This window comes from Lithobates pipiens, unplaced genomic scaffold, assembly GCF_037356315.1.
Source record: "Lithobates pipiens isolate NorthernLeopardFrog02 unplaced genomic scaffold, aLitPip1_a1.2 Scaffold_3, whole genome shotgun sequence".
Taxonomy (NCBI): domain Eukaryota; kingdom Metazoa; phylum Chordata; class Amphibia; order Anura; family Ranidae; genus Lithobates; species Lithobates pipiens.
This window is the reverse complement of record NW_027507790.1, coordinates 101113828-101127979: the sequence shown is the minus strand read 5'-3', so window position 1 is coordinate 101127979 and position 14152 is coordinate 101113828. Positions and strand designations below refer to the sequence as shown.

General features: G+C 45.2%; 1 protein-coding gene across 1 annotated transcript in view; it reads right to left on the bottom strand.

The window, feature by feature from the left end:
- Positions 1-14152, bottom strand: part of OSBP2 (oxysterol binding protein 2) — a 399907-nt gene that overhangs the window by 322427 nt on the left and 63328 nt on the right. Inside the window, exon 2 of the mRNA XM_077462100.1 lies at positions 2872-3080. Coding sequence (XP_077318226.1) covers positions 2872-3080 — 209 coding nt within the window. The remainder of the gene's footprint in view (positions 1-2871; positions 3081-14152) is intronic.

Below are 14152 nucleotides of genomic sequence, written 5' to 3'. Positions count from 1 at the left end.
AATTTTTATTTTTTTTACCATTAAATAGTTACTTCAAATTTATTAAACAACAAATGACAACACCAACACCCACCCACTATTCAGTCACACTACAGATCAGTAGAGATGGGCACAGGCGTGTTCGGGATTCTAGTCCGAACCCACCTGCCCGATCCAGCCAGAAAGCCGACACTGCACACGGCTAATCACAGATAGTAAGGCATTTCCTGATCTGTGCAGCTGCGGGCCGGGAAATGTCTCACTGCCTGTGCTTAGCAGTGTGCAGGGTCAGCTTCCTGGCGACTAGGGACTAGGATCCCGAACATGCCTGAGCCCATCTCTAATGATCAGAGTCATATTCATAATAAAAGAAAATCGGCCAGAGAAATTCCCACTTCTTTACATGGCTCTGTCCCATCCTACTACTAAGGATGAGCACACCTTAGCACTATAGGAGGGTAGCACAACACAATACCCAATTTTTTGGTAAAAAAATAGATACCAAATGTGTCAAGCCACGTTGCCTGCGTCTTAAAGCAATGTTTTAGTTGCCTTAACAGGTAATCTGTGTGGAGCTAACCATGCATGACAGACTTGGAATTATTGCTCTCACTCTGACATTTGGGGCAATACCTAATATCTGTTGTGCAATCACTGTTTACTTATGTGTGCATGCCCTATACATGCATTTGCACTCACTTTTATGCATGGGGTGACAGGATTGCTTTTAAAACTTTTTTTTTATTTTAAAATGTATTTCATTATGGGGGAGGGGGGGGGTGGTCAACAAGCAAGTGAAGAATTCACCAGTAACAGGTTCTCTTTATGAAGATATCAGGGTCTATTAGATCCCTAACATCTCCCCTGCCCTCCACTCCAATTAAGCAAGCACATTATTGTGCTTCATCAGTTGTTTATCCAGCATTTCAGACAGACTTCTGATTCTGACAGCTCTAAACATAGAAAGGTTTTTCGATCTCCACCTAATCGCAAACCTCACAGCATTTCCCATGGGCCCAGGCTCCCCAGATGAGCAGAAGAGTCACGGCGGAGGGGGGATTGCAGCACTTCACAAACCCGTAAAATTGTTTGGGCAGCTCTACTGTTGCATGGATCACTTTTACTTAACCACTTTCTGCCCGCGCTATAACCGAAGGATACTACAGCGTAGGTTTCCAGTGCCAGGAGGGCATCAATAGACGTCCTCCCATGATTGCATGGGCGGCGCGCTCTGCTATAGGCAAGTCCTTTTGACTCGGCTGATCACAGAACAGGGTAAAGGGCTGATCACAGTGGGCCCTTTACCACATGATCAGCTGTCAGCTAATGTCAGCTGATCACGAAAGTAAACAGAAGAGGATTATCAGATTTTTTTCTCATGATCAGTGTGAGGAGAGAAGGAGAAAGCCAGCTTCTGTTACAAGCACATCAGTGCCCACCAGTGCTGCCAATCAGTGCCTCAACATTAGTGTCACCTAACAGTGCTCATCACTACCACATCTGTGCCACCTATCAGTGCAGCCTCATAAGTGCCTCCTCATCAGTGCCCACCAGTGCCGTCTCATCAGTGCAGCCTCATCATCAGCGCACATCAGTGAAGGAGAAAAATTATGTGTTTGCAAAATTTTATAACAAACCGTGGAAAAAAATTTTTTTCAAACTTTTGTTTCTTTAGCGAAGTATAAAAACCCCAGTAGTGATTAAATACCACCAAAAAATAGCTCTATTTGTGAGAAAGATATTATAAACAATTTAGATTGGGTACAGTGTTGCATGACCGCGCAATTGTCAATCAAATTGCGACAGCGCTGAAAGCTGAAAATTGGCCTGGGCAGGAAGGGGGTATAAGTGCCCAGTAGGCAAGTGGTTAATAGCTGGAAATCTATTAGAAAAAAAAATGGTACTAACTGGTTAACTCCTTGAATGGCAGGACATTTATAAACGTACCTCGTTAGTCAAGGAGCTAAACTAACATTGATCAAATAACAAATGTATAATTTTTCTTTTTTGTAGTAGAAAGTAGTAAAAAACATGTTTGTTTGTACTTACCTCTCTGTCATCAGTTATGCTGAATGCCAAGCTGATGGAGCAAACAGGTGAGTAAGTCCACAGCCTTGTGTGGAGGGTGAAGTCACATGTAGTGTGGGGACCCTGTCCCCACAAGGACACACAGAAAAACATTATTTTTTGTGTGTCCAATTCACACTGCAACAAAATGCAGATATGCTGCATTTTAATTGCAGCACAATGTACAGAACCACATGGCAGCATAAATGAAGTGTATTACTATACAGTAATAAAGTTCAGTGAGAAAAAAAAGAAGCTGTGTGATGCATTGAATCGTGCACCACACTGCCCCCTACAGAACAAGAAGGGGCACCTGCGGGAGGGGAAACCACTGCAGATTACCTCTCTAGCAGCTCTCTATTGTGTGCAAAGTCATCCCCCAGTGGGTCAAATAAAAGCTGATCCTGAAAGTTTCCGCATCAATTGGAATATCGGATGCCCTGTGGGCGGTTGTCATGTTCCTCCATGTCTGACTGCTTTTTATGGGGAATCTAAGGAAATGTACTACAGGGCTCACACTAGAATGAATGCATTCAGGTGCATTGTATTGACATGCATTTAATAGCAAACTGCAGGTCACCCAAATTGCAGCATGTGGTATTTTTCCCCTGAATGCAATGCATTAGTGTGAATTTATTGTATAGACAATAATGACTTTTTTTCATGATCATACATTTCACCTGTGCAATATGCATGATAATGCCTCTGGCATGAAGTCCTTGGGTAAAAAAAACACCCCAAAACAAAACAAAAAACACCCCAAAACAAACAACACGTAATGGAAGCTGGATCTGTATTTCCTCTGAGCTCTGTGAAGGACTCTACCTGACTGGTTGTTCATCATGCGGATAGCCTTGGCTTTGGCCAACTCCAAAGCAGTGACCCATCTCTGCCTTTCCACTTCACAGCTTGCCTTGAGATGGTATGTCCGCCCACCATTGGAAAGAACAATGTTGCAGGAGTCTTCTGTGTCAATGTGAGCTGTAGACAGATTAATGGTTCCCCGGCAAGTGTGGGCCATCTCAGCCTGTGTCCTAAGGAAGACAAAATATTAACTATAATAACAATTATATATTTTCTCATTTTTCATTATGGTTTAAAATTTGCATATATAAATAAATAAAACACAATAAAAATAAATATATATATATATATATATATATATATATATATATATATATATATATATATATAAAACACAATGAAAATATAATTAATGCGCCCGTGAGACTGCTGTCAGTACGAGTTTATCATTTACAAGACAACTATAATTGACTTGAATAGCAAAAGAAATAAAGATTTCAGAGCAAAAAAAAAACAAATGTATAAAAATAATCCACCACTGTCACTCATCTACGACATAATATTGCGCTAATATATTTAAAGTTTGGGATTTAAGAGGCTAACTGAAGTCTGGGCACAACATTTTCATTATCCTCAATAGCCACCAAGGAATTAAATCCACTTCACGTGCAATAAAATGCATTTGCAAACCTAGGTATTACCTGGCAAACGTGGAGGTGACATCATCACTGTGCCGTGTATAGCCTAGGCACAGAGGCAGAGAGGGACCCAGCGAGGCCCACCCATTACAGGCTTCTTACTACAGGAGGTGGCAAATACAAGGCCTGCTACCCTGTACAAGAAGAGAGAACAGCAATGGCTGGTCTTTATTAAAGTAAGTTCCTACACAGATTATTATTATACAAGATTTATATAGTGCCAACAGTTTGAGCAGCGCTTTACAACATGAGGGCAGACAGTACACTTACAATACAATTCAATACATGAGGAATCAGAGGGCCCTGCTCGTTAGAGCTTACAGTCTGAAAGGGAGGGTCAAGGGATTCAGAAGGTTTCACATTGGACCATTGTAAAAATCTGCAATACACAAATCCCTCCAAGATTTATTTAAATACACACGCCTTTAGGCAATATTTTCTCATTCCGGGGTTCCGTTTATTTAGCAAGTTTACATAGGACTATGGCCATCCATAGACATTAGAAGGCTGGGTTGGACATGTAGGCAATGATCCAACTGCTCTCATGGTGTTCATGTAAAGTGCTCTACAACCTTGTAAGATAACTAGAACTAGATCTGTCAACAGAACTCATAGCAATAATATCTACTACATTCAACCACTGTTCTCTCCAATGCAATTCAGTATGCTGGGAAGCAAAAACCAAGTCAGAAGAAGAAAAGTGCTTATTTTAGCATGTAGATTATTGTTAATGTTCCATGTAATCCAGCTGTGTTTTTGTCCTCCTCTCTTCTGTGCATGTGCAGTACGATTCCTATTTGCGGAATTTGTAAGATGCGGAGCAGTGGATTTCTATGGTTGGGGGTGGCGTACGTGGTGACATGATGAACACCGGAAAGAGAGCCTATTCTATTAAAACTCAACAACAATCTTCCCATATGATTACATCTCAAATCAACATGTTTTGTGTGATCTCCCTGCAATTACGGATTACATTATGACACTGATCAGGCTGAAGACTAGTGCTGGGTACCGCCATTCTGGATGTGATCAGCAGCCCCAACAAAGCTGTCACCCAGATCACTATGTAGTACTCCCTGGTATAATTTATGTTTGAGGCCAAGGTCGGCCATACACGGTGCAAATTTCTTTCCTGCAACCATGGGTTGCAGGAAAGAAATTTGCACAGTTCCCCCATGAACAAAGACAGTGCTGACAGGGGAATCAGCAATTGTCTTCTCCTAGCAGGGAGGAGGCAGGCGGGAGACGCCAGTGATTATCGCTAGCAGCTTTAGCAGGCTGGTTGTGGGGGGCGTGGCCTGTACCTGCATGGAGTAGGACGCGTGTCTCCGGAGCTCCGCCGAGGAATCCTGTCTCCCATGCTGATCCTGTGACACCACAGCACCGATACTCACCTTAATACTTCTGGCAGGCATCCCTTCAGTCCGGAGCATATGTCTCCCTCAAAATCTCAGCGCTCAGCGGCGGCACGTTTGTCCCAGTACCGCCGACATGTGAGTGAGGAGGGGGAGGAACATGGCGGCGCGGAGGAACCGAGAGGGCCGCGTGTGGCGGGAGACACAGACACGCTTCTTGAAGCAATTACATTATGCCGCACGTCCCTTACATCCCAGATTGAGGAGGTGCAAATGGACATTTCTTTATTAAGACAAGATTTCCAGAAGCTGCGGGACCGGGTGAGGGACACTGAGACCCGTATCAGCCATGTGGAAGATGCTCTCTCACCTCTGCAAAATTACACTGACCACATGCAGAAGCAAATAGACCTCCTGATTACTAAACAGGACGAAATGGAAAACCGCATACGCAGATGCAATATCCGACTGATTGGTCTTCCGGAGGGGGCTGAAGGTAAGGACCCCACAACTTTTCTGGAGCAATTGCTGATAAGTACCTATGGCCGAGAGGCTTTCTCCCCCATGCTGGCGGTTGAACGCGCGCATCGCATGCCTGCCAGGCCTCCACCTCAGGGTGCACCTCCACGCACCTTTATTGCAAAACTCCTGAACTATAAGGACAGAGATGCTGCCCTCCGCATGGCCCGGGAAAAGGGTAATATCCCGGTGGGCATTACTAAAGTTGCAATATTCCCTGATTTTTCCACGGACGTCCAGAAACGCCGGCAGGGTTTCATGGAGGCCAAACGATTATTGCGTGCACAGCAAGTGAAATACTCTATGCTTTTCCCTGCGCGCCTCAGGGTGGAGGCAGGGGACCGGGCGCTCTTCTTTGAACAACCCAGAGAGGTCATAGCATGGCTGGAACGCAGGGCGCCTCGAGATGGAGCCGCCTGAGACTCCTTGGGACATGTAAGCTACCACTTTTCTTATCTCACCCCTGGGCTCCTGGAACTGCGACAGATTGCCTGATCTTTTTGTACTGTTCTATTTTTGCTCAGGGTGCCTGCATCCGGGGCGTATGTTCTCTCTCTTTAGACTCTTACTGCAGGGTGACCTGCTGAACTTCTTGAATCTGGAACATATGCACATGCTGCTGGTGTCAACGTATATGCATCAACTTTTTCCCCTTTTTTGTCTAGTGTCCCTGATGAGGGACCCTTTCTGCAGTACATTCCTGTTTGCTTTATTTCAAAACTTTTTTGGTTTACACTTTTTTTTTTTCTTATTCTTTTTTCTCCCGGAGCAAGGGGAGACATGTTGGACCTACGGTCTAATTGCACGGTGCAGCGGAAGACTGCTCCACTGTCTGCTGGGCCTTTCTTTTGCTATGAGGGAGATGGTCACCGGGGCTGGACAGCAACAGACACTTTTTCTTGTTCAACACTGTGTACCACTATACAGGGGGTTCTATTTTACCTTGCCCTCTGGTACCGGTGGCCACAGCCCTCTCTCAGACTTAATGTTCTTAAATGTTTTATTGATTTCATGAAACTGGTTTTCCCAGCCAGGCGTGTTTGGTTTTTCAGGGAATATACCCGCACGAGTTGGGGTTGGTGCAGGGTAGGGTGGGGGGAGGGGGGTGAGTTGGTTGGGGTTTCCATGCAGAAGGTTACTATAAATGTGTTGGAGTATGTATCTAAATTAAGTGTTGCTTTCCCTGAATGTTTTTTACTACTGCTGTCTATGAAGCCCCTGCTCGGGCTTGGCCTAGCACAACTGCTTTGGGGTGCGTTTATGGGAGGGCTGTTTGGAGGTGGGTTGCCTGCACTTGTTACTTTCTATGTATCCATATGGCGTCTATACGGTTTATTACCTGGAACGTGAGGGGCCTGCGTGACAAATTTAAGCGCGCGGCAGCCTTCACGTTCCTCAAAAAACAAAGGGCGGAGGTGATGGTTCTGGTTGAGACGCATGTAGAGGGTGGACTGCAGATGGCCCTCAAACGCCCTTGGATTGGGTGGGCATTTCACTCCACCTACACGTCTCATTCGCGGGGGGTTTCGGTACTTGTAGCTAAGTCTGTCCAATTTGAACTTTGCGAAATTCTTACTGACCCACAGGGCAGGTTTGTTTTTTTACATGCTAAACTCTATGGGGAACCCTACCTTATTATGGCTTTTTATATCCCCCCCCCATTTAACATGACGTTGGTGGTTGAAGGACTGTCTTTTATGTCCAGACACCAGGCGGTTCCTGTTGTCTGGCTGGGGGATTTCAATACTACACTTAACCCTTCTCTTGATAGGCTCAAGCCCCCTGAACTGATGATGGGGCAAGCTGGGTCCACTAGGCTGTCCAGGCTTATAACCACCGTTCACCTTGTGGACACTTGGAGATACAAATTTCCTCAAAAGAAGGAGTATTCATGCTTCTCACCCACACACGGTTCTCTTTCCCGGATTGACTTTATACTAATATCTAAACTCACTCCCAGACTTAAGGAAGTATTGTTTTGCCCCAGACTACTTTCGGACCATAGCCCCTACTCTGTAGTGCTTGACGTACCCCTAGATAGACCCCCGCGGGCGTGGCGACTGAATCCGTTCTGGCTGACATTACTGCCCGATGATGACACTATTGAGACGGAATGGAAAACGTTTTTTGAGAATAATGACCACACGGCATCAGTTCCGGCAGTGTGGGACACGTTTAAATTACACGCCCGATCGGTACTGACTGCCCGCATTAATAAACTCAAGGCTGACTCGGCCACTGTTATTGTTGAGGCTGAAGCAGAATTGAGTTCCAGGGAACGCACCTACGTCGATGACCCGTCTACGGCAAATGCAGATGCCCTTAGATTACAGTCGAGAGTGGTTTCTCAGCTGCACCATGACAAGGCCCGACAGAAACTTTTTTTTCCAAACAAAAATATTTTGAATCCGGAGAAAGGGCTGGTAAGTTGCTGGCATATTTGGTCCACAGGGAAGACAGACCCCCGGTTGTTATTTCTTTGCAGGGTCAGGGTGATGAGATCGTCACGGACCCTTCTGCGGTAACAGAGAGGTTTCGGGACTTTTTTGCGGACTTATACACTACTACAGTCTCAAACGACACCACCCCGATGGACCGTTTTTTGGCTCAGGTTTCCCTCCCTCAGGTTACGGAGGAGCAGGTGCAGGCTCTGGAGGCCCCCCTGACCACCGATGAAATAGTAGAAGCTATTGCGGGATTTGCAAAATCCAAGTCACCAGGGTCAGATGGTCTTCCCATTGAATTTTATTCCCGTTACCAAGACATGCTGGTGCCTAGGCTTCTCGACCTTTATAGGAATCTTTTTGACACGCTAACATTGCCTCCGTCTATGAGGGAGGCAACGATAGTTTTGATTCCCAAACCTGGAAAAGATCCGGGTTTCCCGGAATCCTACCGCCCAATATCCCTATTACAGGTAGATGTTAAGATTCTGGCCAAAATACTTGCTACCAGATTGAACGTAGTGATCCTCGGTCTGATTCAGGCTGACCAGGCGGGCTTTATGCCGGGGCGGAATACATTGTTCAATCTGCGTAGGCTATATATAAACCTTCAGGCAACACATGAGGAGATGGGTGAGCGCGTGGTAGTGTCACTTGACACGGCTAAAGCATTTGACTCAGTAGAATGGGAGTATTTATGGAAGTGTCTAGCGGGTTACGGCTTCGGCCCGAACTTTGTTCGGTGGGTGAGACTGTTGTACCATCACCCAACGGCTAAGGTGGTGGCGAATGGATGGTCTTCCCGGGCGTTTGGCCTCGGTAGGGGTACCAGACAGGGGTGCCCACTGTCCCCGCTACTATATGCCTTGGCGGCTGAACCTTTAGCGGTGGCGATTCGGGCCGACCCTGAGATCAGGGGACTGGCGATGGGTCAACTCATCGAGAAAATCAGTCTATACGCTGATGATACGCTGCTATACCTAGCGGACTCTGGCCCTTCCCTTGCAAAGGCCCTCCACATGATAGAATGGTTCGGTAGCTTTTCCGGTCTCCGCATAAACTGGGAAAAATCCCAAATTTTACCTATTGACAGTTTTCCACAGTCAGAGTCTTAGGCCAGTCTGCCTCTTCAGCGAGTTGGCACTATTAAATATTTGGGGGTCTATGTCTCTAGGAACCCAGCTGATTACATTGTGTTGAATGTAGAACCATTGTTTGCCCTGGTACGTACCAAGATTCAGGCCTGGTCCCGTCTCCCCCTAGGGGTTTGGGGACGAGTTAATCTGATTAAAATGGTCCTATTACCTAAACTATTGTATGTGCTGTGGCATGCCCCGGTATATTTGCCATTGAAATACTTTAAATCCCTTGAAAGTCTCCTTAGGCCCTTTGTGTGGGGAACTGCTAGACACAAGCTTGCTTGGCAGGCTTTGAAAAGCCCGACTGATATGGGGGGCATGGCTCTTCCAGATCTGAATCTTTACTATGTTGCCTCACAACTGTCTCAACTCTTCCACATAGACAAGACTGATAAACAACGTTTTCTAACTCTTCTATGCCCCACTTGGGCACAAATTGCAGATGACCCGATTGCGGCTATCTCGACAGGAGCGGGGAACTCTGCCATGGAGCCAGGTAAACATTCCATGCTCTTTCATTACAGAAGGATTTGGGATCTGGCATCCACTAAACTGAATGTGGCATCGCCGAATGACTATACCCCACTTTGGCATAACAAACATTTGCCGGAACTCCAAAAGCTCCAGGGTATACAGCTATGGGTATCGAGGGGAATATACTACCTACACCACCTAATTCACCAGGGTGTTATTAAAACATTTCGGGCACTACAGGAGGAATTTAATGTTCCAAACACTATGTTATTTCAATACCTACAGGTTCAGCATGCACTTAGAGCACAATTTTCGCAGTCATTGCCTCGGCCTGCTCCCAATCCTATTGTCGCCATAGTGAAGGATACTGATCCCAACAAGCTAATCTCGTGCTTCTATGGTATGCTTACGGCCCCCGTCTCGGCGAGACTAGCGTATGCTCTCAAGTCCCGCTGGGAGGGCGATGTGGGTGCTCTGACAGACGAGGAATGGGAGGAGGCTCTGGAAACGTGCAAATTGGTGTCCCCTAGGCTCCAGGACAGGCTCTCTCAGATCTACATAGTACATAAAGCGTAGCAGGCTGGTTGTACCCAAGTTGATCAATCAACTTGGTACATTCAGCCTGCCCATTAATGGTTCAAATCTTAGCTGGTTCCTGCTGAACCAGCCGAGATTTGAACCGTGTATGGCCAGCCTTACTAAACAGCCTCTCATTTACATGATGACAGAGCGGCCGATGGTAAAGGCTCACACACAGCAGAGCACTGAGTAAAGCCAGCAATGACCCCCATGAGCACAGACTCATAGATGGTGTTGGCATTCATGGAGCAGCAGACAAATGTGCAGAGCAGCACAAGGATATTCTAAGACTAGGCAGAGGAACTCCAGGTTAAGCAAATATTGTCAAAGTACAAGAGGCGTGTGTATTCTATCTTGAATCTTGATGTGCTTTGTGCATTTCTTCCAGATCTGTGCAGTAATCCTGTGTGGAAATTTGCCTCTGTGAAGGAGCTTCCTGTAATAAAGACCTGTCCCTGCTGTTCTCACGTTGTGATTGGTCTGGTCTCCGCCCTTCCTGTAGTTTTCTGCAGGTAGCCTGTAGTGGGTGGGATCTGCTCGGTCCCTCCCTCAGCTCTGCTTTCTCCGCAGGACATGTACAGCACAGTGATGACATTACTGCTATATTTACAAGTTAATATCTGGGTTTGTAAATGTATTTGGTGCACACAAAGTGGATTTATAGTCTTTGTAGCTATTGAGGAATACATTTACTTGAACGTTTTTATGCTTAGGTTCAGCAGTGGCCATTCATGGGGTACCTGGTTTGTTGTAATTTATTAGGAAATCAGTTCCTTTTTCTCACAGCAGTATCATTCAAGAGACATGACCTACACTGGATATTGGAGGGATATCTACGCATGAAGAGTTTATGACGTTGAGTTGGAGAAACAAGCAATGCTGAACAAAGGACACTGTGACAAAGCACAGGCCAGTCAGCTATTTTCATGCAGCAGTAAGTTCATGGAGAACCACTGATGTGATACACGATCTGGCCTGGCTTAACTTCATATACTGCAGTTTTTAACTATTGTAATAACAGCAATTAAAAAAGAAAAGGTGTGTAAAAATTAATTCAATTAGTTATTTTATTTAAAAAAAAAAAAATCCCTTACTAAGTAAAATCAGATCTGCACTAATAATAATATTCAACTAAAGTCGAATGTTAAACACAGGTCTTTATTTATACAATCAATTGGCCTAGACTAGGGGTCTCAAAACATTCTAAACTAAAGGGCCAGTTTACCGTTCTTCAGATTGGGGGGGCAGAATGTGGTCACCGAGAGTAGAAAAGGTCTGGACGTCAGTGGTTGAAAACAATATCCCATCTTCATGTTAGTGGGAGGAATTGTGTCCCATCATTGGTGTCAATGGGAGGAATTGAGTCCCATCATTGGTGTCAATGGGAGGAATTGAGTCCCATCATTGGTGTCATTGGGAAAAATTGTGCCACCGTGTTAGTGTCATTAGGAGGAATTGTGTTTCCATTAATGGTGTCATTGGGAGGCATTGTATTCCATCAATGGAGTTTTTGGCCCCATTGTTATTGTCATTGGGAGAAATTGTGCCCTATCATTGGTGTCAGTGGGAGGAACTGTGCCCCATCATTGGGCCTCATGGTGGCTGTCATTGGGAGGAATTGTGCCCCATCGTTGGTCTCATTGGGAGGAATCGTCCCCCTTCATTGGTGTCAATGAGGGGAATTATGCTCCATTGTTGGTATCAGTGCAAGAAATAGTGCTCCAAGGGCCAGATAAATAAAAGCAAAGGGCCACAATCTGAACCCTGGCCTAGACAAAGGGCGCTTACACACTGATCAGCTGCCCTTTGGCTGCAGTGTAGTGTACCCACGGTTTTTGTGCAGGTTAACTGTGCTTTCCCATAAACTTATACTATGCCCCGTGGTTTTTGTGCACATTCAGAAAACCAAAAGCATGGGACAAATTAGAAATCCATGGGAAAGCACAGCTAACCTGCGCGAAAACCACGGGTACACTACATTGCGGCCAAACGGCATCGGATCAGTGTGAAGCCATCCAAAGATAACAGATGCCTTTCTGTGCTGACTTCAACGTTTTGTCATGAATTCTTAAAGGGGTTGTAAAGCTTAGTTTATTTTCTAAATAGGTTCCTTTAAGCTAGTGCATTGTTGGTTCACTTACCTTTTCCTTCGATCTCCCTTCTAAATGTTTTTTTTTCTTTGTCTGAATTTCTCACTTCCTGTTTCTCCTCAGTAAACTTAACACCATCATCCGAGCGGTGTTTAGTCAGCCAGAACAGCTTACCGAGGAGGAACAGGAAGTGAGAAATTCAGACAAAGAAAACAAAGAAAAAAAAACATTTAGAAGGGAAATCGAAGGAAAAGGTAAGTGAACCAACAATGCACTAGCTTAAAGGAACCCATTTAGAAAATAAAAAACGAACCTTTACAACCCCTTTAAGTATTTAAATGGTCACGGACTCCTTTCCCTTTTAGGGGAAGAGGACAGTTCCTTTGTAAAAGAGTCCTCCCTTTGCACCAGTAATTCCTTGCTGCTCTTAAAACCTTCTCCTTAGGATAGTGCTCGCACCCAGCAAATGTCTGTTAGACCCAAATCAGTGAGAACCCAAGAGAGAATCACAGCTCTCCTTAGCACCAGCTCCAGCCAACACTTTACATTTTAGAGCAGGCTGTGAAGGCATTAACTACTAGGGGAAAAAAAAAAAGAAGTATACTTAATTTGAGTGTGCAAAGGTACTCCTGTGCCTACAGTGTGAGAGTTGCATTGTATGCTTCCGACTGCCAGTCTCAGAAGACTACATTAAGCTTTGTGACATCACTATTGTGTAATGCTGCTCACTGTTCTTTTTACTGGAGGCTCTGACCTGCAGAAGTACAAAACCTCAACCAAGATGGCCACCTCCACACAAAGGCACAGTGCAGAATAACGCATAGTAAATCAATAATGGAGAAAAGATGAGCTGCTGCCCATAATTGTCCATAAGTGACCCAACATATTAGAAGGCACGGCCCACTAGTTCTTCATGGCAAATACATCTCTGACTGAATAGCTGCTTCATAAAGTTATTAACAATGCACTGGTCACAAGTTCAAATAATAACAAGTACCAAGGTAGCTTATAATACCATTTGTATTTTGTCAAATGCAAAAGTAAATGAATAATAATTAATAATAATATAATAAACTTTTTTTTTTAAATGTTGGATAGACTAAAGGAAGGGTTACATGGAAGCATTACACTGGGAGAATCTCCCTTAAAGTAATTATAAACGATCACCTGGTAAAACAACCCATTTTGTATAAAATAGAAATTAAAAATGCAAAAAAATTTTTGTATAGCTATTAAAAAAAAAAAGAACACACACAAACTAAATACCTCCCTCCCCCCCCCCCCCCTTTTTTTTTTTTTTTTTAGAAGTGATCATACTCCCTCTGTTCTCAGCTGCATAAGAACTGGGGGGAGGAGAAGCTTTCAGAAGGTATTTAACCACTTGCCACCGCCAATACTCAAATGACAGTGGTTTCAAAATCCTGACCGGACGTCATAGGACGTCCAATCACGGCTGATCACAGTGTAAATAGGAAGAGCCGGTGATCGGCTTTTCCTCACTTGCATCTGTCAGACGCGAGTAGAGGAGAGCCGATCGGCTGCTCCTCTGACGGGGGGGGTGGGGTCTGTGCTGATCGATTATCAGCACAGCCCCCCCAAGGATGCCCACACTGGACCACCAGGGACGCCACCAGATCACGAGGGATGCCCAGCACCAGGTATGCCACCCTAGACCACCAGGGATGCCAGTAAGTGCCCACAATGGATGCCAATCAGTGCCCACAATGGGCATGACTGATTGGCATGCATTGTTTGGCACTGATTGGCAGCCATCAGTACAAAACAATGCAATACAATGTTGCTTATGAGTGCCCATCTGTGCCACCTATCAGTGCCCATCCGTGCCCATCTGTGCCACCTATCCATGCCCATTCATGCCCCCTATCCATGCCAATCCGTGCCAATTTGTGCCAGCTATCAGTGTCCATCCGTGTCGCCCAGTGCCACCTATCTGTGCCACAATCAGTGCCCATCAATGCCACCTCATCAGTGCCACCTTATCAG